Source organism: Pundamilia nyererei, unplaced genomic scaffold (assembly GCF_000239375.1).
Source record: "Pundamilia nyererei isolate P.nyererei 1_Seehausen unplaced genomic scaffold, PunNye1.0 scaffold00027, whole genome shotgun sequence".
NCBI lineage: Eukaryota > Metazoa > Chordata > Actinopteri > Cichliformes > Cichlidae > Pundamilia > Pundamilia nyererei.
This window is the reverse complement of record NW_005187428.1, coordinates 737,960-761,929: the sequence shown is the minus strand read 5'-3', so window position 1 is coordinate 761,929 and position 23,970 is coordinate 737,960. Positions and strand designations below refer to the sequence as shown.

At 41.5% G+C, this 23,970-nt stretch overlaps 1 protein-coding gene across 3 annotated transcripts; it reads left to right on the top strand.

Moving 5' to 3' along the window:
- Positions 1–3,797: 3,797 nt before the first annotated feature.
- Positions 3,798–23,564, top strand: atp8b4 (ATPase phospholipid transporting 8B4). 3 transcript variants are annotated; one of them, XM_013909534.1, is made up of 29 exons: positions 3,798–3,903; positions 4,140–4,264; positions 4,593–4,654; positions 8,575–8,633; positions 8,715–8,828; positions 8,917–9,015; positions 9,111–9,172; positions 10,763–10,835; positions 11,037–11,107; positions 11,253–11,332; positions 11,461–11,619; positions 11,763–11,851; positions 12,135–12,331; positions 12,435–12,643; positions 13,523–13,566; positions 13,655–13,820; positions 13,902–14,090; positions 14,273–14,388; positions 14,509–14,673; positions 14,757–14,868; positions 14,949–15,054; positions 15,211–15,352; positions 15,731–15,914; positions 16,600–16,823; positions 17,713–17,796; positions 19,837–20,082; positions 20,183–20,321; positions 20,401–20,531; positions 22,746–23,564. In XM_013909534.1, exons 3-29 carry the CDS (start codon positions 4,621–4,623, stop codon positions 23,055–23,057), a joined length of 3,606 nt encoding a protein of 1,201 aa, XP_013764988.1. In that variant the 5' UTR covers positions 3,798–3,903; positions 4,140–4,264; positions 4,593–4,620; the 3' UTR covers positions 23,058–23,564. The 3 variants fall into 3 exon arrangements, with proteins under 3 accessions (XP_013764988.1, XP_013764987.1, XP_005728080.1); XM_013909533.1 differs by lacking the exons at positions 3,798–3,903; positions 4,140–4,264 and adding an exon at positions 4,457–4,496 and having other exon boundaries at positions 19,837–20,070; XM_005728023.1 differs by lacking the exons at positions 3,798–3,903; positions 4,140–4,264 and adding an exon at positions 4,457–4,496.
- The last annotated feature ends 406 nt before the right edge of the window (positions 23,565–23,970 follow it).

Below are 23,970 nucleotides of genomic sequence, written 5' to 3'. Positions count from 1 at the left end.
CACGGGCGCAGGGAGAAGACACGAAACGGGAGTCGGGAGCACACGGGGATTTATTGTTTGCCTTTTATTTTTTACTTAACTGTAAATAAAGACACCTTTGCATCGCACTAGTCCTGCATTTTGGGTTCTACTTTCCCATATCCCCACGGTCTGCAACCCCAGACTGTGACAATGTCCTTTGAGCTTTGTATGTAATTATGTCTTTTACAGTAATTTTAGAGATTTATGGTAACAGTGCAAACATAACATGTATGTGCTACATTAGCAGACAAATTGAAAGATGGCTAACAGTTATTTTATCTTTCAGATAAGATAACCGTCAGTATGGCAAACATACTGGACTACTAGATGCCATTTAGAGGATGAAGCAGGTGCAATAGTGCCACCTCTCTGTATAATTAATTTTTTATGGCTTGTTTGTTTTGAGCTTGAATTTCGCTTTCTTTGCTCCAGATGGCAGCCGCAGCACAATCAGCCCAACAGCACCAACCAGTATCAAAGCTGACTCACAGAAACCCTGACAATAAGAAATGACATCAGCTTAGTGCAGGAGCTTTTACCAACACACCAGAGAGGGGCACTCCAACAAAGAATACACTCTGTAAACAACTGCAACCTCTCCAGCGAACTAAAGTCTGGATTAAACTGATTTAATTATTATAATATATGAATTCCATCCATTCGCTTCCGCTTCTCGGGGTCGCTGGAGCCTATCCCAGCTGTCATAGGGCGAGAGGCAGGGTACACCCTGGACAGGTTGCCAGTCCATCGCAGGGCCAACACACAGGGACAGACAACCATTCACACTCACATTCACACCTAAATTATCCAATTAACCTATCCCCACAAGCTGCATGTCTTTGGACGGTGGGAGGAAGCCAGAGTACCCGGAGAGAACTCACGCAAACACGGGGAGAACATGCAAACTCCACACAGAAAGACCCCGGCCTGATGGTGGAATTGAACACAGGACCTTCTTGCTGTGCGTCAGCAGTGCTAACCACCGTGCCACCATGCTGCCTAATATATGAATTCGTATGACTAAAAGCTTAACTAAAGCATCAATTTCACTTAGTCCTCCATATTTTCTATTGTGTGTGTGTGTGTGTGTTTTTATCTGTATAGTTCATTCACCCATGAATGAATAATTGAAAGACTGTCTTAAAGTCACAACTTTTAAACTATTGATTTGTGATTCTGGTTACAAATTTCTTTGTATTGCTGCACACAACATTTCATATTTAATGACTCGAGTTCATGTAGAAGAAATGAAGTCATTGTGAGTTAGAAAGAACATTCCTGTCATGAGGTAGAAGCTGAAATCAGTTTTGGCAAATTCACTTTTACATGTCTTTTATTTTACCAGTTAAAAAGTCTCTCTGAGATTAAGTCTTTTTCCAACTGAGATCTGGCTAAGACAGCAACGGATATTGAGACAAATATAAGATAACAGTTCTATCAGGATACAGAGCTTCTGACATTTGTCAGAACACAAGTCAGTCACTTCATCTCTGTGAGCAATGAATAAAACTCTTTCACAACCATTTCACTTTTATCACAACATTACTGACTTTCTCCCTGTTGGAGTAAAAAGTGTTCAGACACTAAAAATTAAAATGTGAAGGATTTATTGAAACTTTACAGAACTGTTGAAATTAAGAAAAGCAAAAATGTGTATATGAATGTATACGCATCAGAAAACTGACAAAGAAAATATACATACAATCTGAGGACATAGTCCAGTAAAATCCAACGACAAACATTCAGTGGCCACTTTATTAGGTACACCTGTTCAACTGCTCAGTTATGCACACATGTCAGCAACTCAAAAGGTTAGGTTGGGGTTTAGGCACACGGATACGGTATTCAATTCAATTTTATTTATATAGTGCCAAATCACAACAAAAGTCGCCTCAAGGCGCTTCATATAATACAGTAAAGACAGAGCGTCAGAAGAAAGAAAGGTGACTCAACGTGGCATCGTTTTGATGCCAGACAGACTGGTTTGAGTATTTTACAAACTGTTGACCTTTGGGGGAAGTATCCAGCACAATTATCTCTGCCTCTTAATGTCAGAGGTCAGATGATAATGGGCAACCTACTTTAAGCTGATGATAGGAAGGCAAAAGTAATTCAGTCAAGCGCTCGTTACAAACAAGGTATGCAGAAGAGCTTCAATGGCTTCCACAGTCAACAGATCTCAGCAGAGCTGACAAATCTGCAGCAACCGTGTGATGTCTGGGGAATGTTTCCAGCATCTTGTTGAATCTAAGGCAACTCTGAAGGCAATAGGGGATTCAACCTTGTACTAGCATGACATGCCATGACACGCACCTGTGACATAAGACTGGTAGTACTGAACTCTGTTTGTTGCAACTAACCCTCATCTGAGAACGTATCTATATTTGCTATATTTCAGCTGAAGGACAGTTTCACTGGTGCCTCTGACAGAGCATTAAAGTGTATTGTTCTTACATATATGAAAAATGTTTGAGGTATTTTTATTGAAAACACCGTGTTTTTAAAAACAATGAGAACGGCTAACGTAGGTGGGGGACTGCTGTGCTGAGAACTGCATAAAGAGTGGTGAGAATGACTTTTCTGCTGTGAGGATTGCATCAAAGTGATTGAGAAAAACGGCACTTTAGATCCCAGAGAAGATACAATAACACAGAGTCAGAAAGATACTAACAAAACAGGAATTAAACTTGACACAAAGCCTGTTTACTAAAACCTGCTAAATTTTATTATTACAATATAAAAAAGAAAGAAACTGATTTTTTTACAATGCAACTGTAATGTTAGGTCTTAAAAATCCATCCATCCATCCATCCATCCATCGTCATCCGCTTTGTCCGGGGTCGGGTCGCGGGGGCAGCAGCCTAAGCAAAGAGGCCCAGACCTCCCTCTCCCCAGCCACCTCCTCCAGCTTGTCCGGGGGAATACCAAGGCGTTCCCAGGCCAGCCGAGAGATATAATCTCTCCAGCGTGTCCTGGGTCTGCCCCGGGGCCTCCTCCCGGTGGGACATGCCTGGAACACCTCACCCAGGAGGCGCCCAGGGGGCATCCTTGTCAGATGCCCGAACCACCTCAGCTGGCTCCTTTCGATGTGGAGCAGCAGCTGCTCTACTCTGAGCCCCTCCCGGATGGCCGAACTTCTCACCCTATCTCTAAGGGAGAGGCCAGCCACCCTTCGGAGGAAGCTCATTTCTGCCGCTTGTATCCGCGATCTCTTAAAAATAATTAAATAATTAGGTATTAAAAACAATGAGATGAAGTTAGACAATAAACTAAAAATATAATGTAAAGTATGACTTGAGATTTTTTTAAACAGTCACTTTTAATCTTTTTTCATTTCTTTATTGCTAGGTTTATTTATTGTCCACTGTATTCATCTTTTTTATGTGTTTTACTGACCTTTTAAAAACTGGTATTTCTTTCCGTTTAACGTGTATTTTCTGTGTGTTATTACTGTCCTTTAACTGGAAAGCACTTTAGTCAACTATGTTGTTTCTTTTAAGTGCTCTGTGTAAGTGCTTTCCTTCGTACTACTAACTACTGGAAAAAATGCAAAGGTGGTAAAGGCAATAAAAGCATCTTAGATTAGATTTAGATAATTAAAACTAGGCTAGTGTTAAACAACAATAGCACTTATTATTGTTGGCTAAGTTTGGAGAAAGGTTGTTACTGTTTAGCTCTTTTTCACTTGGTTGCCAAGGTGGCACGTCTGAAAAGCGTACCTGCGCCACACAGTAAACATACTTCTTTTTTTCTATTTGCCAAGAGACCGGGCTGAGTAAGAGAGGGGGAGAGAAAGAGGTGTTCATTGCAGCGCACACTCACTCACTTCTACTTCTCCCAGAAGAAGAGGGCTGCAGCTTCATCACCATGTCGCGGTTCTTGGTGAGTGATCGTCGGTTGATTCCTGCTGCCTCGTTATTTCTCCGCTCATTTGTTTCAGAAGAGCGGGGCTGCTGATGGTTGCCTGCCTGCACCATCCTCACAGCCCACGCCGCCCGCAGCCCTGCTTTCTTTATTATTATTAGCAAGCTTCTAACCGCAACAGCGACATCAGCACCATCACCACAGCTGAACTGCTTTTTTTGTGTGTGTTTTTATCTCTGATGATTTCTGTTCAGGAAGAGGCGATAGGGTGTGCTTCGAAAAAATCAGCGGAAGGCGCTACTTGAAATAAATGGTCGCGGGTAAATAACAGGATACATGGAGATAACACAAGTCTGCGCCTGTGAGAAACCTGTGCAAGGTAAGAAGTGGATAAATGCGGTCACACTTCACCGTTTGTGTTTTATTCTACGCACAGATAGAGAAAACTTCCATAAAGACAGGCCCCTTCTTTTGAAAACAAAGAGCCTGGATGTGCACTTCAGCCAGGGGTTACACCTCACCTGGAAACCCCAAGGAGACACAGTCCACTGGGGATTTGCCTTCTGCTGCTTGCACCTGCAGTTTAAAAGCGCCTTGATAAACAGTCACATGTAATGCCATTATGGTGCATTTATTGCTCTTTCCTACACCTCTGCCAGTGCAGGGTTTATTGTTTGTTAAGCCTGGGTCCTCCATCTGCCTTTCAGGGAAATCCTCGGGAGGTCCCAGGAGAAGATGGAGACATTCTGGAGAAGAAAACCTCTTGTTGGTAAGACTGATTTGTAGTTGTAATTGATTTCTTTATAACAACATTACAATACATTCCACAGTGAGGATGTCTTAAAAGTAGGACAAAAATGCAGTTAAACTGTGAGGTTTCAGGCAGGCGAGTTGCACATCATTTTTTTTTCCACATAAGTGTTTTGTTTTTTTTTACTTTTAAAAGCAGAAGGCGGAGCTTGTGCCTTCCTCACTTCGCAGATGTTCTCTATGGTGCAGTGCTGCTTTGGAAAGATGGGAAAGATGAAATCTGAGGAAAAAAAGAGTGCACTTTAATATAACTTGTCTCTTTCTCTGTGCTTGTGTGCGCCTGCGCTATCTGTGCTCTTCATGTGCTCTGTGTATGCAGATTGCATGTTTGCCATCTGCGGCATCCTTGAGCGCAACATTACACACATAACGCAAGGTGACCTTATGCTCCTTGCACTTTAGATGGGATTTCAATTCCTCAACAATAGGTGTAATTATCCTTTTAGGAAGAAAGATGTGGCATTGCTAGCGAGACAGCTCATCTTAATGCTTCCCGTATTACTGTTAGAGTCCTCAGAGTGACTGACTACCTGAAATATTTCCTGAATCATTTCACTGTAAGCTGTTCAGACTTGCATCTCTCTTTAAGTCCACTGAAATTCCCTGGGAAAAAAATTGAAATATTTCCCTAATTATATGCTTAAGCAGACCAAATGGTTTGAACAATAGTGGCCTCCCTTAATAATTAAGTATCATAGTAAGTGATAGCAGGATGATCCCAGCTGTCGTGGTAGATGCTCTATCCTTTTGCAGCTCTGTGCGGGTGCGTTATGCATAATTCAACAATGTTTTAACCTTGTTTGGAAACAGCAGATCTGTCAGCGCACATGCTCTTTCGGGAGCTGCTTTGTGTGAAAAGTTAAAATGCTCTGATAAATGATCTCAGCATTTGCGGGAAATACACTGGCTCTTGTTTGAGAGTCAACATTTTTCACATCGAGACTGATTAGAAAGGGTGACCAGACATATTAATGACCCTTAATGCATTGTGTTTATGTATGAGCCATGAGAAGAATGTCAAAGTTGGGAAATGAAGTCTTCAGCTGTTGGGTAAGACGGGCAGGCCAAGACAAGGTGTGTTTGAAGTAGACGCACGCAAAAAGGCATCATTTGAAACTTTATCAAGTTTAGAGGTTTGTAGTTTCCCTTGGCAAGTGCTCGATCCTGGGCGGAGACGCAAATCCCTTTGGGGTGGGTCAGGAAGGACATCAGACATTAAAATGCTGCCAAATCAAATATGCAGAGCTACCTGCTGCTGTGACCCCTTGTGAATAAGGGAGCAACTGAAAGTAGCTTTTACGAAGTCAGCCTTTTTTAATATGCCATGGTTAATCCCTTTATCCCTCTATAGATGTCACAAGTCTTGCTCATGAGAAGCATGGAACGCAGGATGAAAAGATGAGTGAAACTGCATGACAATTTCACTAAGAAGTGGTAGAGAAGGGTTTTTTGAGCTTCTGAGAAAAAAGGGTGTGCACTTTAATTTGATAGATTAGTTAAACATGTTGTATCATGTTGACTGATGAGCTTTTGAGGGGCTGGTAGGATTTTATTTCATTTAGTCAAAGTAAAGGCTTCCCTTTTCTCGTTTCCACCATCAGTGTGAAGCTAAGTGAACCGCTAGCGAGTTTTACATTAACTTAAAAGAGCCTTTCTAGTCTTCTCACTTTACAGTTTCCAAGTGTGTTGGAGTAGCTGAATTTTTGCAAAGGAGTTTTTGAACTAAACTTTGCACAAAAAGTAGGGAAATTTGTGTTTGGTCAATTATTTCTTTGTTGTTACAATTCTGCTTCTTGTCAATAAATCTTATATCATTGGGAAGCCTGTTTATTGCCAGATTTGTATTTGTGGGTTGAGCAGCAGAGTTGAATGTGTGGGTTGTGCCCACGAAAAACTTGCCACATCTTCTCTGCCTATGCCAAACAGCTTATTCTGCTATTGAGTCTTGTTTTGAGCTTCTGGTACAGGAGCATAGATCCTGCTACAGGGGTCAGTTGGTGTCTGCTGCAAGCATGCCATGATTGACTGATGTGCATAGCGCCCGTGCCACTGGACAATTTCAAGCCGGTGTTCCACAAAAACAAGTTGCACCATTATTTGGAGTGAGCCCTTCAAATTTATGGCCCAGTTCTATATAATAGGGAATGTGACAAGCTGGAAGTGGGCTTCCCAAGAACATAAGAAGACTGTTTCCTCACCCTGTCAGCACCCTGTTGGCAGTCTTCCACAGATTTGCAATCAAGGTTTTCAGGACTATATGGTTAAAGGTCTCTACCCGGACAATCTGGAAAAGACCTCACTACTAGAAAAACAAGGCTTGCCATCCTTGGAGGCATTCTCAATGCAGAGAGATATCAAGTTGAAATCGTGCAACTAGTGGCAATCTCATATCTCCACAGTCTGGGACTGAAGTCTGTCCTTCAAGATGATAATGGGTCTCCCACAGATTGGGGTTTAACAGAGACTACCTCCAGAATTTGTGAGTGGAGAGGATGAAATTACCTGTCTGCAGTCCTGACTTCAACTCCATTGTGGGATCAGCTTGGGTGTGCGCTTCATCCCAGAGTGACCAACACAACCACACTGGCTGACTTGTGAAAAATGTTGGTTGAAGAATAGACTTCCATCCTACAGTGTGAGGAGAAGGTGCCAGGCTGTTGTGGCTGTGTCCTTCCACATCATGCTACTGAGGCTGCTGAGAATCAATAGCAGAATAAGCTGTTTGGCATTGGCAAAGAAGAACTGGCAAGTTTTTAATGGGCACAACCCACATACTCAACTCTGCTGCTCAACCCAGCTTGTTCTTTACAAATGTGGCACTATTTAAAGGGGAATAAACAGCCTTTCCAATAATATAAAATCGATTTCCCAGAGCAAATTTTTTTTTTCAACAAAGAAGGTGTGTTTGAATCAACCAAACACAAATTTACCCACAATTTGGTGGGGGTGCTCCATTCAGCCTATAAAATTTCTTACAAGTACAAGATTTATTTGGAGCTAAAAATAAGGATGTCTGTTTTAATACATACAAAGATATGAATTAAAGATCTGTCTCCATCTTTATCCCTCAATGAAGCTCTTATTCAAAGTTTAGGAAATAAGACTTAGAACCTTATGTAGATATAGTAATCAAAGAAGTTGCTAACAGTTTAATGGAGAAATAATTAAAAAACATGTGCTAATCAAAGAATGACCTCTTCTTGTACCAGCGTGAGAGTGAGCTCTCCATTGTAAATATAGTCAAACTTTTTTTTAAAGGAGGTTTTATCAACCACAGTCAAGCTTACTAAAGCTTAACTAAAAGTGGGACATTGCAACATCACGGGGTTTGCTGGCTTGATCATGTAATACTTTGTGAAATACTGCAATGTAGGAAAAGGTTTCATCATCCTTATCTTCAATAATCACCACACCAGAGGAACATGTTGGTGCTTGAAACAGTCTTTTACTTTGTCTCTTCATAAATAAATCATCCTTTTATTTGCAGATAAGTGAACCGAGACCTCTGTGTCCCTTCTCTTACAATAAATAAAGAGCAAAAGAAAAAAAATCAATCTAAGACAAATTACTGTGTTCATCTTGAGAATAAAAAAAAAAAAAAGATAAAATACACAGTTATGAAACTTTACCCTAAGCTAACTAAGCTTTCTTTAGGATTTTGCTCTCATTTCAAGAGGTGATTTGGAAGGAAAATAAATGTTAGGGCAGTCTGAAAGGAAAAAAAAGTATTTTAGGATTTTAAACGGAAAGAAATATAGGCAAATGGTCAAAATCTCATATTGATGTTAAATTTGTTCTGCTATGTGTGAGAGAGGCAGACTTTAGAATAAGGAGCTCTTACTTTAAGTTCTCCTTTCCTCTGTGTTGTCTTCTCTGTAGAGAAAGAGCGCCGCGTGAAAGCCAACGCGTGGGACTACAATGACAGGTTCTCTTATGCCGTAAGTTACCTGCATTAAATTTGCTTTAAGTGTTGGCTGTGGGGTTTCATCGGCGCTGTTTCTAATGATGTGAATCTTCAGGATAATCGCATCAAAACCTCAAAGTACAATATCTTCACCTTCCTGCCCATCAACTTGTTTGAGCAGTTCCAGAGGGTGGCAAACGCTTACTTCTCAGTGCTCTTAATACTGCAGGTAGGAAAAAGTGCTACTGATTGTGTCATTAAACTATAATTTGATTGATGTAGGAAACAAAGAGGGCTAATGCAAACTTTGTTCACAGTTAATTCCAGAAATATCCTCCCTGTCCTGGTTCACAACCATCGTGCCTTTGGTTTTTGTGCTCGTGATCACGGCTGTTAAGGACGCCACAGATGACTATGTTAGTTTCATTGTTTATCTCTTACAATTTGTTTGAATGCTATTCTTTTTACGTCTCTTCTTCAAATTTGTAACCCCTTTTTTTAAAAATTTCAGTTCCGATACAAGAGCGACCAACAAGTCAACAACCGGCAGTCACAGGTTCTCATCAGAGGAAGGTACTCTATGACGTTGTCATTTACACACCCAGTTCTGAAAAAGTTGGGATGTGTATGTAAAATGTAAATAAACAGAAAGCAATAAAAACCGATCAAATGTTTCAGCTGAGAAAATATTTAAGAGGAAACTTTAAGAAAACAAAACAAGACGGTGTCGAATTTGATGACAGCAACAAGGATAAAAAGGTTATGACGGGCTGTGTTTACAACTGTGTAGCATCCACTCTTCTGTTAACAACAGTTCATAAATGTCTGGGAAGTGAGGAGTCCAGCTGATGGACTTTTGGGAGAGGAATATCCCATTCTTGTCAGCTTTGTTGTATTTTTCAATTCATAATGCGCCAAATATATGAAATTAGTGAAAGGTCTGGACTGCCGGCATGCCAGATCAGCAACCCAGACTCTTCTATTATGATGTCATGCTGTTGCAGCAGACCTTTATGTATCTTTCAGTCCTTCTGTTGCCTTTCCAGATGTGAAAGCTGCCAGTTCTATAGGCACTGATGCGCTGCCATCAGAGATGCATGCTTTTGAACTCAGTGATAACAAGCCGGATGGTCCCTCTGCTCTTTAGACCAAAGGATGTGGCGTCCGTGTTTTCCAAAAATAATTTCCATTTTTGATTCATTTGACCAAAGAATAGTTTTCCACTTTGCTTCAGTCCATTTTGAATGAGATTTGCCTCCAAGAGACAGAGGCGTGTCTGCTTCGTGTGATCGAGCTTTAACCTGCATTTGTGGGTGATACGGTGAACTGTGTTCATAGACAGTGATTTCTGGAAGTGTTTCTGAGCCCACACAGTGACCTCCATGAGAGAATCACACCTGTTTTAATGCAGTGGCATCTGAAGGCCTATAGATCTCAGACATACAGTATTGATCTGTGGCCTGGAGATTTCTCCAGATACTCTGAATCTTTTGATGATATTATGTGTGTAGATGATGTTAAAGTCTTCACAACTTTATGTGGAGGAACATTATTTTTAAGTTTTTTGTTATTTTTGTACTTTGGTCAACCTCCGCCTGTCTTTACTTCTGAGAAACTCTGCCTCTCTAAGATGTCTTTTCATGTTACTGACTTGCTGCCAAATCAAAATCTTCCTCCAGCTATTTCAGTTTAGCACCACTTACCTCTCTGGCCTTTGTTGATCACATCTTAAGTTTTTTAAAGACGTGTTGCTGACACTGAATTCCAAAGAAGCTAATATTTTTCATGAAATACAAAAATGTTTCAGTCAATCCTTTATTTACCATGGGCACCTTTGAGCACTTATTAAATAACTGTAACTCTGTTACTGTTTCTGCTGGAGACAAAAGTCAAACTGTTTCAGAATGAAGAGAAGACATGCTTTATGGGGGGATTTGGTGTATCGTGGTAATATGAGACATTAATAATGGACTGCTGTCTTAACATGGACAGGAAAAATCAGGTCTGCTTAGATTTTACCATGTGCACTTCCCATTGCATTCTGTGATTATTTACATTTTAAGCAGCGTCCCAACTCAACTCTGGAATTGGATTTCTAGATGCTTTCCTGCAGAGGCTACATTTACAGCTATTCCTAACCTTTTGTGTTTCCTGTTTTTCAAGTTTGCAGAATGAAAAATGGATGAACGTTCGAGTAGGGGATATCATCAAACTAGAGAACAATCAGTTTGTTGCTGTGAGTAAAGCATTGCTACGACACTGTCACACTACATGCTAGACTGTAATATCAGCCTTTTAGATTAACATATAGTAAAGAAAATAGGTTCTTTTGGGAGAAATGGGGCCAGTTAAGTGCTGTTGCAGGTTCAGTGATGCAGAAATTGATTTATTGCCTTTTTTTCCACTGCTGAGTATTTTGTATTGGATTCACACACAGGCAGACATCCTCCTTCTCTGTAGCAGTGAGCCTTACGGTCTGTGCTATGTTGAGACTGCAGAGCTAGATGGGTAAGTTCTGCGCAAGGTATGAAAAGTAAGATGGGAGCAATTGCACAAGGCATTCATATGAGCACAAAAAGTGCACGCGTATATTTAATTTGACGTTTAGCAAAAATAGCCAACTTTTCTTTGTCTTCCTTTTTCTTCCCTCCAGAGAGACCAATCTAAAAGTCCGTCAGGCTTTAACCGTTACCTCAGATTTAGGAGACATTTCTAAACTGATGGACTTTGATGGTGAGATGATGCCAAAGTTTTTATTTTCACATTTTCTCTCATTTTTGTCTACTTATATCTAATTATTTGCGACGGTTTGATCAGTCATGGCTGACGAATCCTTTTCTTTTTCTTCCTTTGTTCCTCAGGGGAAGTCATTTGTGAGCCTCCAAACAACAAGCTGGATAGGTTTACTGGAACATTGTACTGGAAAGGCAATAAATATCCTCTGGATAATGAAAAAATGCTTCTGCGGGGCTGTGTACTCAGAAACACTGAGTGGTGCTTTGGAATGGTCATATTTGCTGGTAATAGTTGGTTTTTAATGGTTTTATTCTCCACATCCATTAGCTGCGTCTATATTTTTCTTCTTTGCCTCGATGGAAAGGTCGCGGACAGTTTTATTAATATTCTTTCAACACTTACGGTTGTTTGTACATCTGCCCAACAGGCTCACAAACCAAACTGATGCAGAACTGTGGAAGGACGAAACTGAAAAGGACCAGTATCGACAAACTCATGAACACTCTGGTTTTGTGGGTAGGCTGATTTTTGTAACTCTGCTTTGCATTTTACGATGCTAGCATGGGCTGATGATTGTGGCTTAGTTGGCTATTTTATAGGCAGCCGTTCTAGTTGTAAATAAATTGCATAAATGACAAATTTCTCTTTAAAAGCTGGCAGTCGAGAGTTACATTCACTGGTTTTAAATGTCACATTTTGCGCCTTTTACCACAGATATGCTCATATAAGCATATAAAACATACCACTTTATTTGATGCATCTTTGGGAACAAAAATATGTACTCTTGTCTTTTTTTCAGATTTTCGCCTTCCTTATTTGTATGGGAGTTATTTTGGCAGTTGGACACACTATTTGGGAAACGTATGTCGGCACAAACTTCAGAGTGTTTTTGCCGTGGGACACGTTCCAGATTAGCGCTGTGTTCTCTGGATTCCTCACCTTCTGGTCCTACATCATCATCCTCAACACTGTTGTGCCCATCTCTCTGTATGTCAGGTAAGCACCTATGCAGTCGTCGTAAAAGTCATTTTCAAATTAAGCCCGTCACACTGACTAGGAAGTTGGTAAATAGTTGTATTGCTCAATAAACCTTCATCAGTGTGGAAGTCCTGCGACTTGGTCACAGTCACTTCATTAACTGGGACCGGAAGATGTACCACAGCCCGATGGGCACTGCAGCCCAAGCTCGCACCACCACCCTGAATGAGGAGCTGGGCCAAGTGGAGTTCATCTTCTCTGACAAGACAGGCACGCTCACCCAGAACATCATGGTCTTCAGCAAGTGCTCCATTAATGGACAGATGTATGGTATGGAGCTTTAGTACTACATTGGGTTAAAACACTGGGCTAATTAGCCTCTCAGTTAAATTGGGCTACTCTTCAACAAAAACTGCTGAACAGTTAAGCATGGGACCTAAATGTTTTTTGTTTTTTTTTAGTTTGTTCACCCTAAAATGTTAAAATTGTTTGGTCAAATTTACTGTAGCAGACTTCGGGGGTAATGCTGGGAGCCAGGTCCAACTACAGAGGCAATTAGTTCTTAATCTTTGACAAAATAATTAATGATAAAGCTCTCGATTGTTCGCCTTTCCCACCACATCTCCGACTTGTTCGGTGTTTATAACCCAGTTAGAGCTATCTCCCTTTAAGTGTTCCTAGAATCAGATCCAAGTGCACTGAGGTTGCTTTCGTTTACCGCGCTCCTGTTCTTTGGAACCAGCTACCTGCTGATCAGTGATCAATCACATCTGCGGCTACATTCAAAAACAGGCTCAAAGCCTTTTTTTTCCACACAGGCCTTCAGTCAATAGCTGAGTGCTTGTGCTTTAACCCCTTAACGCCTATCATATTTGAAACATGGGTTTTTGAGACTTCTACATCATTAGTGAGTGAGATCTTCCCTCCCCTCGAGGGGAGGGGAGGGGAGGGGAGGGGAGTGAGATCTTCCCTCCCCTCCCTTGGAAAGAAATAGATTGCATGATATGTTTTTCAGCAATGAATAACAACATTTTTAAAAACTTGAATTTTCTGGCAATTGTTTCATGGTTCAGGCTTTAAGGGGTTAGGGGGAATTGTAAACCTGCAGAGGTTTTTATGTTTTTCTCTTCTTTGTTAAGCACACTGTGTTCACTTATAATCAAATGGGCTATATAAATAAAACTGTCATTGTTACTTTTATGTTTTTAGGTGATGTGTATGATGAATTTGACCAGAAGGTGGAAATTACTGAGGTGAGCAGATTGAAAAAAGCAGAAATTCTTTCTCTTTCTAGTGAAACAGATGTGACACAATCATTGCGCTGGTGCTTTAATGTCTCAGAAAACAGCCTGCGTGGATTTTTCCTTCAACCCTCTCTGCGACAGAAGGTTCAAGTTTTACGACAGCAGCTTGGTCGAAGCCATCAAAATGGAGGATCCTGCAGTGCAGGAGTTTTTCAGGCTGCTGGCTTTGTGTCACACTGTCATGCCAGAGGAGAAGAGTGAAGGTAAACATACATGATCCAGAAACTGTAGCTGTAATAATTCAAATAACTCTGATTCACTGATGTGTTTATGTTCAAATGAAGGAAATTTGGTGTACCAGGCACAGTCACCTGATGAGGGAGCGCTGGTCACTGCGGCGCGAAACTTTGGGTTTGTCTTCCGGGCGCGAACCCCAGAAACCGTCACGCTGTGTGAGATGGGACGAACCGTCACCTACCAGCTTCTGGCCATACTGGACTTCAACAACGTGCGCAAGAGAATGAGTGTCATTGGTTAGGTCTTCACTTATAAAAGCAACACACAAGTAGTCATCATGAAACTCTGTGGACAATAATTACGAAATAGCAGCACGAGGCAACATGTCTGATTATTTTGTATCTACTGACAATTTAGTTGACAGCCAAATAATCCATGTTTTATTTTTCCTCTTGCTGTGCTTTGTCTTGTTTGATAGTGAGAAGCCCAGAAGGCCAGATTAAACTCTACTCCAAAGGCGCTGACACGATTATTTTCGAACGTCTGGATCCATCCTGTGAAAACCTCATGTACACTACCTCAGAACACCTCAGTGTAGGTGTTATCGCAGTGGATAACATAATGTCTCCTTTGTAAATAATTGCGCTGTGGATTGCAGATTTAATGATTTGTTCTCTTAGTCAGATGTTTATTTTTCCATCGTTTTTCATGCAGGAATTTGCTGGGGAAGGGCTTCGAACATTAGCTCTGTCCTACAAAGACCTCGATGAAGATTATTTTAAAGTTTGGATGAAGAGGCTTCTCTTTGCCAGCACTGTAATAGAGAATCGCGAAGATCAGCTTGCTGTCCTTTACGACGAGATCGAACTGGGCATGAAGGTAAAATTGACATGCTTTTGTTTACACTCCTAAAGCAATCGATCGCATTTAGTCCTGCTGACTCACTGCTGACTTTGTTGAAGCTTCTAGGAGCCACGGCGATTGAAGACAAACTTCAGGAGGGAGTTCCAGAGACCATCGCCTGCCTAAATCTAGCTGACATTAAAATCTGGGTCCTTACAGGAGATAAACTAGGTACCTGTGAATGATGACTTTAATATTGGCTGGATTGTCTGTGGAAAGATACACCACTGTAAACTGTTTAATTTCATTAGAGACAGCAATGAACATTGGCTACTCCTGCAACATGCTGCGAGATGACATGAATGAGGTGTTTGTTATCTCCGGCCACACCCTGCAGGATGTGCAGCAGCAGCTCAGGTGACACATTTTTTGCATTTAATTCACATTCAGGGTGGTATTCTCTGAATATTAAATGTCCCATTTATAGAAAGTCTGTGGATTTAAAATGCTAAAAAACCTTCTTGAAGAGAATTCTGGTGTGATTCACTTTTACTGCCTTGCATCTTTCCTCAGGAGCGCCAAAGAGCACATCCTCGGCCTGAGTCGCGTGAGCAGTGCAGGACATGTTGAGAAGACGGATGCGTTTGCAGACGATTCTGTGTTTGAAGAAGCTATAATTGCAGAGTATGCCTTAGTTATCAATGGACACAGTCTGGTAAGATAACAATGAAAAGTGGTTTCACGGAGACTGCCTTTAATTAAATGCTCATTTTTACTTCTGCACTTGTTTTTGTTTTGTTACTGATGCCCGTTGGTTTCACACTGTTTGCTAAATGGCTCCGATGTTCTTTGATGAGTCTGCTGCGTCTGTGCCTGCTGCCAACTGAACAAAGTCTACAATAAGCTCTGCCCTCGGCTCTATTACAGGATTTTATTAACATCATTTTGCACGCGAGCTGCTCTCTTGCTGTGCCCAGGGCAGAGTGCGTGATGCACACAGGGATGTTGCTTAGTGTCCCCTCCGCAGGGGGTTGATGTTACACCGCGGTAATGATAGATTTAATAGGTGTGGTGTGGGTACTCTGCCCTTCAGGCTCACGCTCTGGAGCCCCAGCTGGAGCACATCCTGTTGGATTTGGCCTGTCTATGTAAAACGGTGATCTGCTGCCGCGTCACGCCGATGCAGAAAGCTCAGGTGGTGGAGCTGGTGAAGAGGCACAAGAGAGCTGTCACCTTGGCCATAGGAGACGGAGCCAATGATGTCAGCATGATCAAGAGTAAGTTTCAGATCATCCACGTGTGCCGTGCATGTAGTATGTATTACTATTACAAAGTGAAGTATAACATTTACAAGTAAACACTTGAAAAGAAATATCAGGAATTCTCAAGAAAATATCACAAACTGATGTGGATGCACACTCTTCTGCATCCAAGGACTCCGTTCACGTGTGTGTAGAGGGAATTTTCAGCCTTGCCAGAGGTGACAAATTAAAGGAAAAACCTGAGGGGAGCTGGAAATTCTGTTATGCTTCGAAGGGAAATTTTGCTGGCATGGTTAAAGATCACAGGGAGCACTCTCTTGCAGGATGAGAATGCCCACATCCACAGGGCACAAGGATCAATGAAAGATTTTTATAAACTTTGTGAATCATATTATATGAATTAAGCAGTCAAACTGCTGAGTACTTACTCAGTTTGTTCATATTTTCTGCTTAGCAGATGTTTTTGGGGTATACGATACAATAGTGAAATTACCTCCCTTACCCCAACACCTTACAACCAGCCACACACTGCGTAAGAGGCTGGTTGTAAAAACATTTCTTCATTTATAAAAAAAAACTCAGTCCAGACTGTTATTTAACGATGTTTGTGAATATATTTCCAGAATCTTGTCAGCTGTTCGTAATGATGAATATTTCAGTTATGAAGGGCATTGCTTCACACACTGTGTTTCTTACTCAGCTGCTCACATCGGTGTTGGGATCAGCGGACAGGAGGGGATGCAGGCTGTTCTGGCCTCAGATTACTCCTTTGCCCAGTTCCGGTACCTGCAGAGGCTCTTGTTGGTTCACGGACGCTGGTCTTACTTCCGCATGTGTAATTTTCTGGGATATTTCTTCTACAAGAACTTCGCCTTCACCCTGGTGCACTTCTGGTACGGTTTCTTCTGCGGCTTCTCAGCTCAGGTGAGAAAACTGTAATGAAGCTTTCAAGCATATTTGAAGCTTTTTTTATGTTTGTGTTGAATCAATTATGCATGCCAACTGTCAGCTCTGGTTTTGTGGTGAGGTCACGGAGGCTGACCTCAGGACCACTGGAGTAAATGTGTCTCCTTCTGACTCTGTAGAAGCCACAAGGCCTGTCAGGAGTGTCTTTTATCTAATTTAGGAACAGACCTAGTCCATTTTGTTCCTAATAGACTAAAGGTGAAGGAGATGTGTTCACTTTGTCTGGAAGGAAGAGTAGTGAGCAGAAGAAATAATCTAAGTGTTCCCTGCTGGAGGACAGTCTTCACAACCGGGGACAATACAGTCTGTCAAACCTTCTCCTGGTACACCAGCACAGACAGGCTTACCTGTGTAGAATTTTCAAAAGTAGAAGAGGCAGAGCCTTCAGCTATCAGGCACAACTATGCACTTTGTCAGGCAGACACCCTCTCTGCTTTTAAGGTTTCTTTTAAAACTTTTACATAGCTCTTAAAATTAGGGATGTTTCAGGTGATCCTGTAGTCATGAATGTATAGGCTCAGACTGCTACTGTACTTGATTCAGACTGCCTTTGTTTAGAATAAAAAGTGAATGTTATGTACTTTTATACTTATTGTACCATAGACTCTAAATAAGGTGAAACCAGTGAGCTATTCCATGTCACTGACTTTCATCCATGTTCTTCCAGCTTGTGTTCAGTCTTGTTTTCCTTGATGCATTTGTCCTCCTCTCTGCTCTGATCTTTCCTTTGTTCTCTCCGATATTGAGCTGAAAGAAATTTTCATGCACGAGACCTCTCGCTCTTCTGAATGTTTGTGCTGTATGGTTGGAAAAAACCCTGCTCTAACAAAATGTCCACTTTCCATAGACTGTGTATGACCAGTGGTTCATCACCCTCTTCAACATTGTCTATACATCGCTGCCAGTACTAGCGATGGGACTTTTTGATCAGGTGATAATAGCTCTTGTACAAAGTTAAAGCATACTTAAGTTTTATTTCAATGTGGCTATGCATATTTTAAAAATTTGCACAAAAATCGAACTTTTTCTTATTTCAGTAATCTCTCTCTAATGGTAAGCTCCAGAGCCGTTTCATAGTTTAATTTTGTTTCTTCTTTTCAAGATACTGTCAAGTCATTCAGGTGAATATTTTATTACTGTTGACCTCTTTCACTGTGTCATGATTGATAAACCCATCAGACGTACCTAAAAGTCTAACCCTACAGTAGGTTGTAGCTTAAATTTAACCCATGCGATTAGCGTTCCTAATCCCAATTTACAGTGGCTTGCAAAAGTATTCGGCCCCCTTGAACTTTTCCACATTTTATCACATTACAGCCACAAACATGAATCAATATATTGGAATTCCACCTGAAAGACCAACACAAAGTGGTGTACACGTGAGAAGTGGAACAAAAAATCATACATGATTCCAAACATTTTTTACAAATAAATAACTGCAGAGTGGGGTGTGCGTAATTATTCAGCCCCCTTTGGTCTGAGTGCAGTCAGTTACCCATAGACATTGCCTGATGAGTGCTAATGACTAAACAGAGTGCACCTGTGTGTAATCTAATGTCAGTACAAATACAGCTGCTCTGTGACGGCCTCAGAGGTTGTCTAAGAGAATATTGGGAGCAACAACACCATGAAGTCCAAAGAACACACCAGACAGGTCAGGGATAAAGTTATTGAGAAATTTAAAGCAGGCTTGGGCTACAAAAAGATTTCCCAAGCCTTGAACATCCCACGGAGCGCTGTTCAAGCGATCATTCAGAAATGGAAGGAGTATGGCACAACTGTAAACCTACCAAGACAAGGCCGTCCACCTAAACTCACAGGCCGAACAAGAAGAGCGCTGATCAGAAATGCAGCCAAGAGGCCCATGGTGACTCTGGACGAGCTGCAGAGATCTACAGCTCAGGTGGGGGAATCTGTCCATAGGACAACTATTAGTCGTGCACTGCACAAAGTTGGCCTTTATGGAAGAGTGGCAAGAAGAAAGCCATTGTTAACAGAAAACCATAAGAAGTCCCGTTTGCAGTTTGCCACAAGCCATGTGGGGGACACAGCGAACATGTGGAAGAAGGTGCTCTGGTCAGATGAAACCAAAATGCAAAACGCTATGTGTGGCGGAAAACTAACACTGCACATCACTCTGAACGCCATCCCCACTGTCAAATATGGTGGTGGCAGCATCATGCTCTGGGGGTGCTTATCTTCAGCAGGGACAGGGAAGCTGGTCAGAGTTGATGGGAAGATGGATGAAGCCAAATACAGGGTAATCTTGGAAGAAAACCTCTTTGAGTCTGCAAAAGACTTGAGACTGGGGCGGAGGTTCACCTTCAAGCAGGACGACGACCCTAAATAAAAAGCCAGGGCAACAATGGAATGGTTTAAAACAAAACATATCCATGTGTTAGAATGGCCCAGTCAAAGTCCAGATCTAAATCCAATCGAGAATCTGTGGCAAGATCTGAAAACTGCTGTTCACAAACGCTGTCTATCTAATCTGACTGAGCTGGAGCTGTTTTGCAAAGAAGAATGGGCAAAGATTTCAGTCTGTAGATGTGCAAAGCTGGTAGAGACATACCCTAAAAGACTGGCAGCTGTTATTGCAGCAAAAGGTGGTTCTACAAAGTATTACTCAGGGGGCTGAATAATTACGCACACCCCACTTTTCAGTTATTTATTTGTAAAAAATGTTTGGAATCATGTGTGATTTTCGTTCCACTTCTCACGTGTACACTGCTTTGTATTGGTCATTCACGTGGAATTCCAATAAATTGATTCATGTTTGTGGCTGTAATGTGACAAAATGTGGAATACTCTTGCAAGCCACTGTATACTTTACACTCATCCGCTTTAACTGACCATTTGTCATAAAACTGCTGCAGAACATTTTCCCCATTATCCTCCCATCATTTATTTCTTATTAAAATAAACAAAAGAGTCTATAATATCATACTCATGCTTTGTTTGTTTTCTAAAGGACGTCAATGACCAGAACAGCCTTCGCTACCCAAGTCTGTACAAACCCGGCCAGCAAAACCTTCTCTTCAACAAGCGTCAGTTTTTCCTGTGCACACTGCAGGGGGTTGCCACGTCATTCCTGCTTTTCTTCATTCCCTACGGGGCTTTCCCTCTCATGGTGAAAGAAGACGGCTCCTCCTTTTCAGACCAACAGGCGTTCGCCGTCACCATAGCAACGTCCTTGGTCATTGTTGTAAGTGTTCAGGTGAGACTATAAATATCACAAAATACTGCCAAAACAGGACTGCTAAATGAAAAGAGGGTCTTATTTTTATTATTATGGTTTGATGTACGTCTGCTCCAAGATCGGACTCGACACGCACTACTGGACTGCCGTCAATCACCTCTTCATATGGGGGAGCCTGATGGTGTACTTTGCCATATTATTTGCAATGCAGAGCGACGGCTTATTTGGCATTTTTCCGAGCAGCTTCCCATTTATCGGTGAGTCTGGTTCACTGTGGCCCGCGCAAGAAAATTACGTTGATACGAGAAAATTGCATTTCCTTTTATTCCTCCTCAGGCACGGCTCGTAACTGTCTGTCAGAGAAGAGTGTGTGGTTGGTTGTTCTGCTCACCACTGTGGTGTGTGTTATGCCTGGCTTAGTCGTCAAGTTCCTCAGAGTGGATCTTTTCCCGACGTTGACAGACAAGGTACAGCAACTGCAAGTTACTCAAAATACTTTATTGAGACATTGTAGATAGTTTACAAAAAAAAGGTTAACGCAAGAGAAGTTTGTCAGAAAAAGACCCCAGATTTGATCAAATTTGCCACCATGATTCTGGATGGAGCAGTGGATCTTTTTAAGACTAAGACACAACATGAGATCAGCAAGCCACTGAACATGGGTGGGCGGGGCAGCAGCCTTCCACCTTACCAAAATGGCACGTCTAACCGAGAGGCAACCAGAGGACAGCAAATGATGTTTTGCCCCGATAACATACTTATCATCCTCCCCCACTGTAGCAAAGAGAGCAAATAGGGGGGTTAAGAGCCCGTTTCAGGTCAGTAGCCTTGTTCAGAGTACAAAAAACTCCTCCCGAAAATGTGCGAAGGCAGGGCAGGTCCAAAACATGTGGGTGTGATTGGCATCATCAGACCCACACCTATTACAGCGAGGGTCTAAGCCAGGATGAATCTTAGATAATTTGGATTTAGATAAATGGGCCCTATGAACTACTTTAAACTTTAATAGGGAGTGGTGAACGCAGAGTGGTGTGGAATTTACCAAATGTCATCTGACATAGATATACCCAACTCTTCTCCCCATGTGGATTTAAGGCCTTCAGAGGGAGCTGAAGTTACAGCAACTGCAAGTTTGAGCAAGACAATGAACACTTGGTGGAAGTAACTATGTCAGTATAGTAAAGTATGAAGCTTCATACTTCAACTAAATTTAATAGGCAAATAGTACTTCACTATATTTATCTGACAGCAGTAGTTAATAGTAACCAAAACAAGCCTACTGACAATTATCCAGTTGTTCATAAAAAGTAATAACTAAGGGAAATTCCAAATAATAAATAGAAATCAGTGAAGCATATCCTCCCTATATCCTCTCTAGACTCCTTAAATTCATCTGTAAACCAGCCTCTACGACTAAAACAAGTAGACTTAAGAATCAAACCAACTGCAGCAGTAAAATGCTGTTTACAGTATTGGTAACCTTATACTTATCGTATGAGTTTCTGCAGAATTAGCACTTTTACATACAATATATTGTCAAAAATATTTACTCACCCAACCAAATCATTGAATTCAAGAGTGCAATCACTTCCACGGCCACAGGTGTATAAAATCAAGCGCCTAGGCATGCAGACTGCTTCTACAAATATTTGGGAAAGAATGGGTCGCTCTCAGGAGCTCAGTGAAGTCCAACATGGTACTGTGATAGGTCCAATCATTAAATTTTGCCGCTATTAAACATTACACAGTACCTTCATCTGTTAGTTCTAACAACGTTAATGTTATAATGTTATACATGTTATATAATTTTATAACAAAGTGGAAGTGATGGAAACAGCAACTCAGCCACAAAGAGCTAGGCCACGTAAAACAGAGCAGGGTCAGCGGATGCAGAGGCACATACTGCGCAGATGTCACCAACTTTCTGCAGAATCAATCGCTACAGACCTCCAAGCTTCATGTTGCCTTCAGATTTGCTTAAGGACAGTTTTTAGACCCTTGTGAAATGCAGTGGTGTAACACACACTGGGGTGATGCTTGATGCTGTTGCCAGGAGAACAGCACTTATCTGAGGGTATAAATTTAAGTATAAAGTTTGGTGTTGGGTTATCTGGTGTTGGGCTCAGCCCTTTAGTTCCAGTTAAAGGAACTCTTAATGCTTCAGCACACAAAGACATTTTGGGCAATTTCACGCTCCCAACTTTGTGGGAACCGTTTGGAGACGGCCCCTTCCTGTTACAACATGACTGCATGCCAGTGCACAAAGCAGTTTTATAAAGACATAGATGATCCAGTTTGGTGTGGAATAACTTGACTGGCCTGCACCTCCACCTGACATAACATGTTTGGGATTAATTAGAGTGGAGACTGTGAGCCAAGCTTTCTTCTCAAACATCAATGTCTGACCTTACAAATGTGCATCTGGAAGAATGGCCAAAGATTCCCATAAACATCGCTAAACCTTGTGGACAGTCTTCCCAGATAGTTCAAGCTGTTATAGCTGAGAAGGGTGAAGTGACATCTTATTAATCCCTCCTTTTGGCAATATAGTGTATACTTTGGTAATAAATATTTTGTACGTTCTAAATTAGATTTAGGTCTTTGCTTTATACATTGAGGACTTTGTATATTTAATACACGTGTTGTGTATTTACACACTTTTCCATGATGTATTTCCGCAGGTTCGTCGTCTCCAACAGTCCAGGAAGAAACAAGGACCTCAGGAACAGAACCTGAGGCGAGTACGCAGGACAAGCTCCCGCCGCTCTGCCTACGCCTTCTCCCACCAACAAGGCTTCGGCGAGCTGATTACCTCAGGCAAAAACATGAGGAGGAGCACAGTCTCTTCACTTTGCTCCCCTGAAAGAACAGCACAAAGCCACAGCTCCAGCTGGATAGAAAGCATGTTAAAGAGGAAGAATGAAGTTTCCTGTGCCTCACCTAAAAGTGAAGGTGGAGCACCAGAAAGCAGCAACAGAGCAATACAGACTTGAAGCAAAAAAAGCACGCAGACTGAACTCGACGTTTAAGACTCTGCATAGAGTAAAGGGTACCGTATGCATGGATCCTGCAGACCAAGCACAATTTTGGGTGAATCTTTGCTCAAATCAGCTACACAAATGTACCTCAGTTATTTTTGTTTTTTAAAGTGTGAGTTGTGCGGACACTGAATGTTATAAATGCCAGCCAAAACACAATTAAACGAAGGAACCTCTCCCAAACGAACAAAGAAACTGGCAAACTCTCACTCTGACACTCATGACAATATTTGCATGAATTGCGAAAGTTAAAGAAACATTTATAGTTGCTCGGAAATAATCCAGTTTGACCTCAGTTTTGTACCATTATAATGGCATGTCCTCTTCTGATTAATAAAGACCTTTCAGTACTTTTAGCTGTTACCAAACAAACCTTTGTGCAATAAAAACAAACCCAGTTCCCCAAAAAGTCAGAACGATGTATAAAATGTAAACAACGGCAGAATGGCAATCACTTGCAAATCTCACACGCCCATAGTGTATTCACAATACACCACAGAAAACTTATCAGATGTTTAAACTCAGGAAACATTTGAAGAAAAACATTTGATTTTCAATTTGATGCATTCAACACATCTCAAAAAAGCTGGGACATGGCCATCTTTATCACAATGTAGCATCTGTCCTTAAACATCTGGGAACTGACCAGCTGCTGAACTTTTGGGATATTGTCCCACTCTAGTTTAATATATCCCAGAGGAGATGGCAGCGTTTCTAGATTGTGTTCACATTTATCGATGGCACAGTGAACTGTGTTCTCACACAATGATTTCTGAAACTGTGCAGTGATTTCTGTGGCAGAATTTTTGGCCTCACCCCCTGCGCACAGATTTCTCCAGATTCTCTGAATCTTTTGATGATATAATGT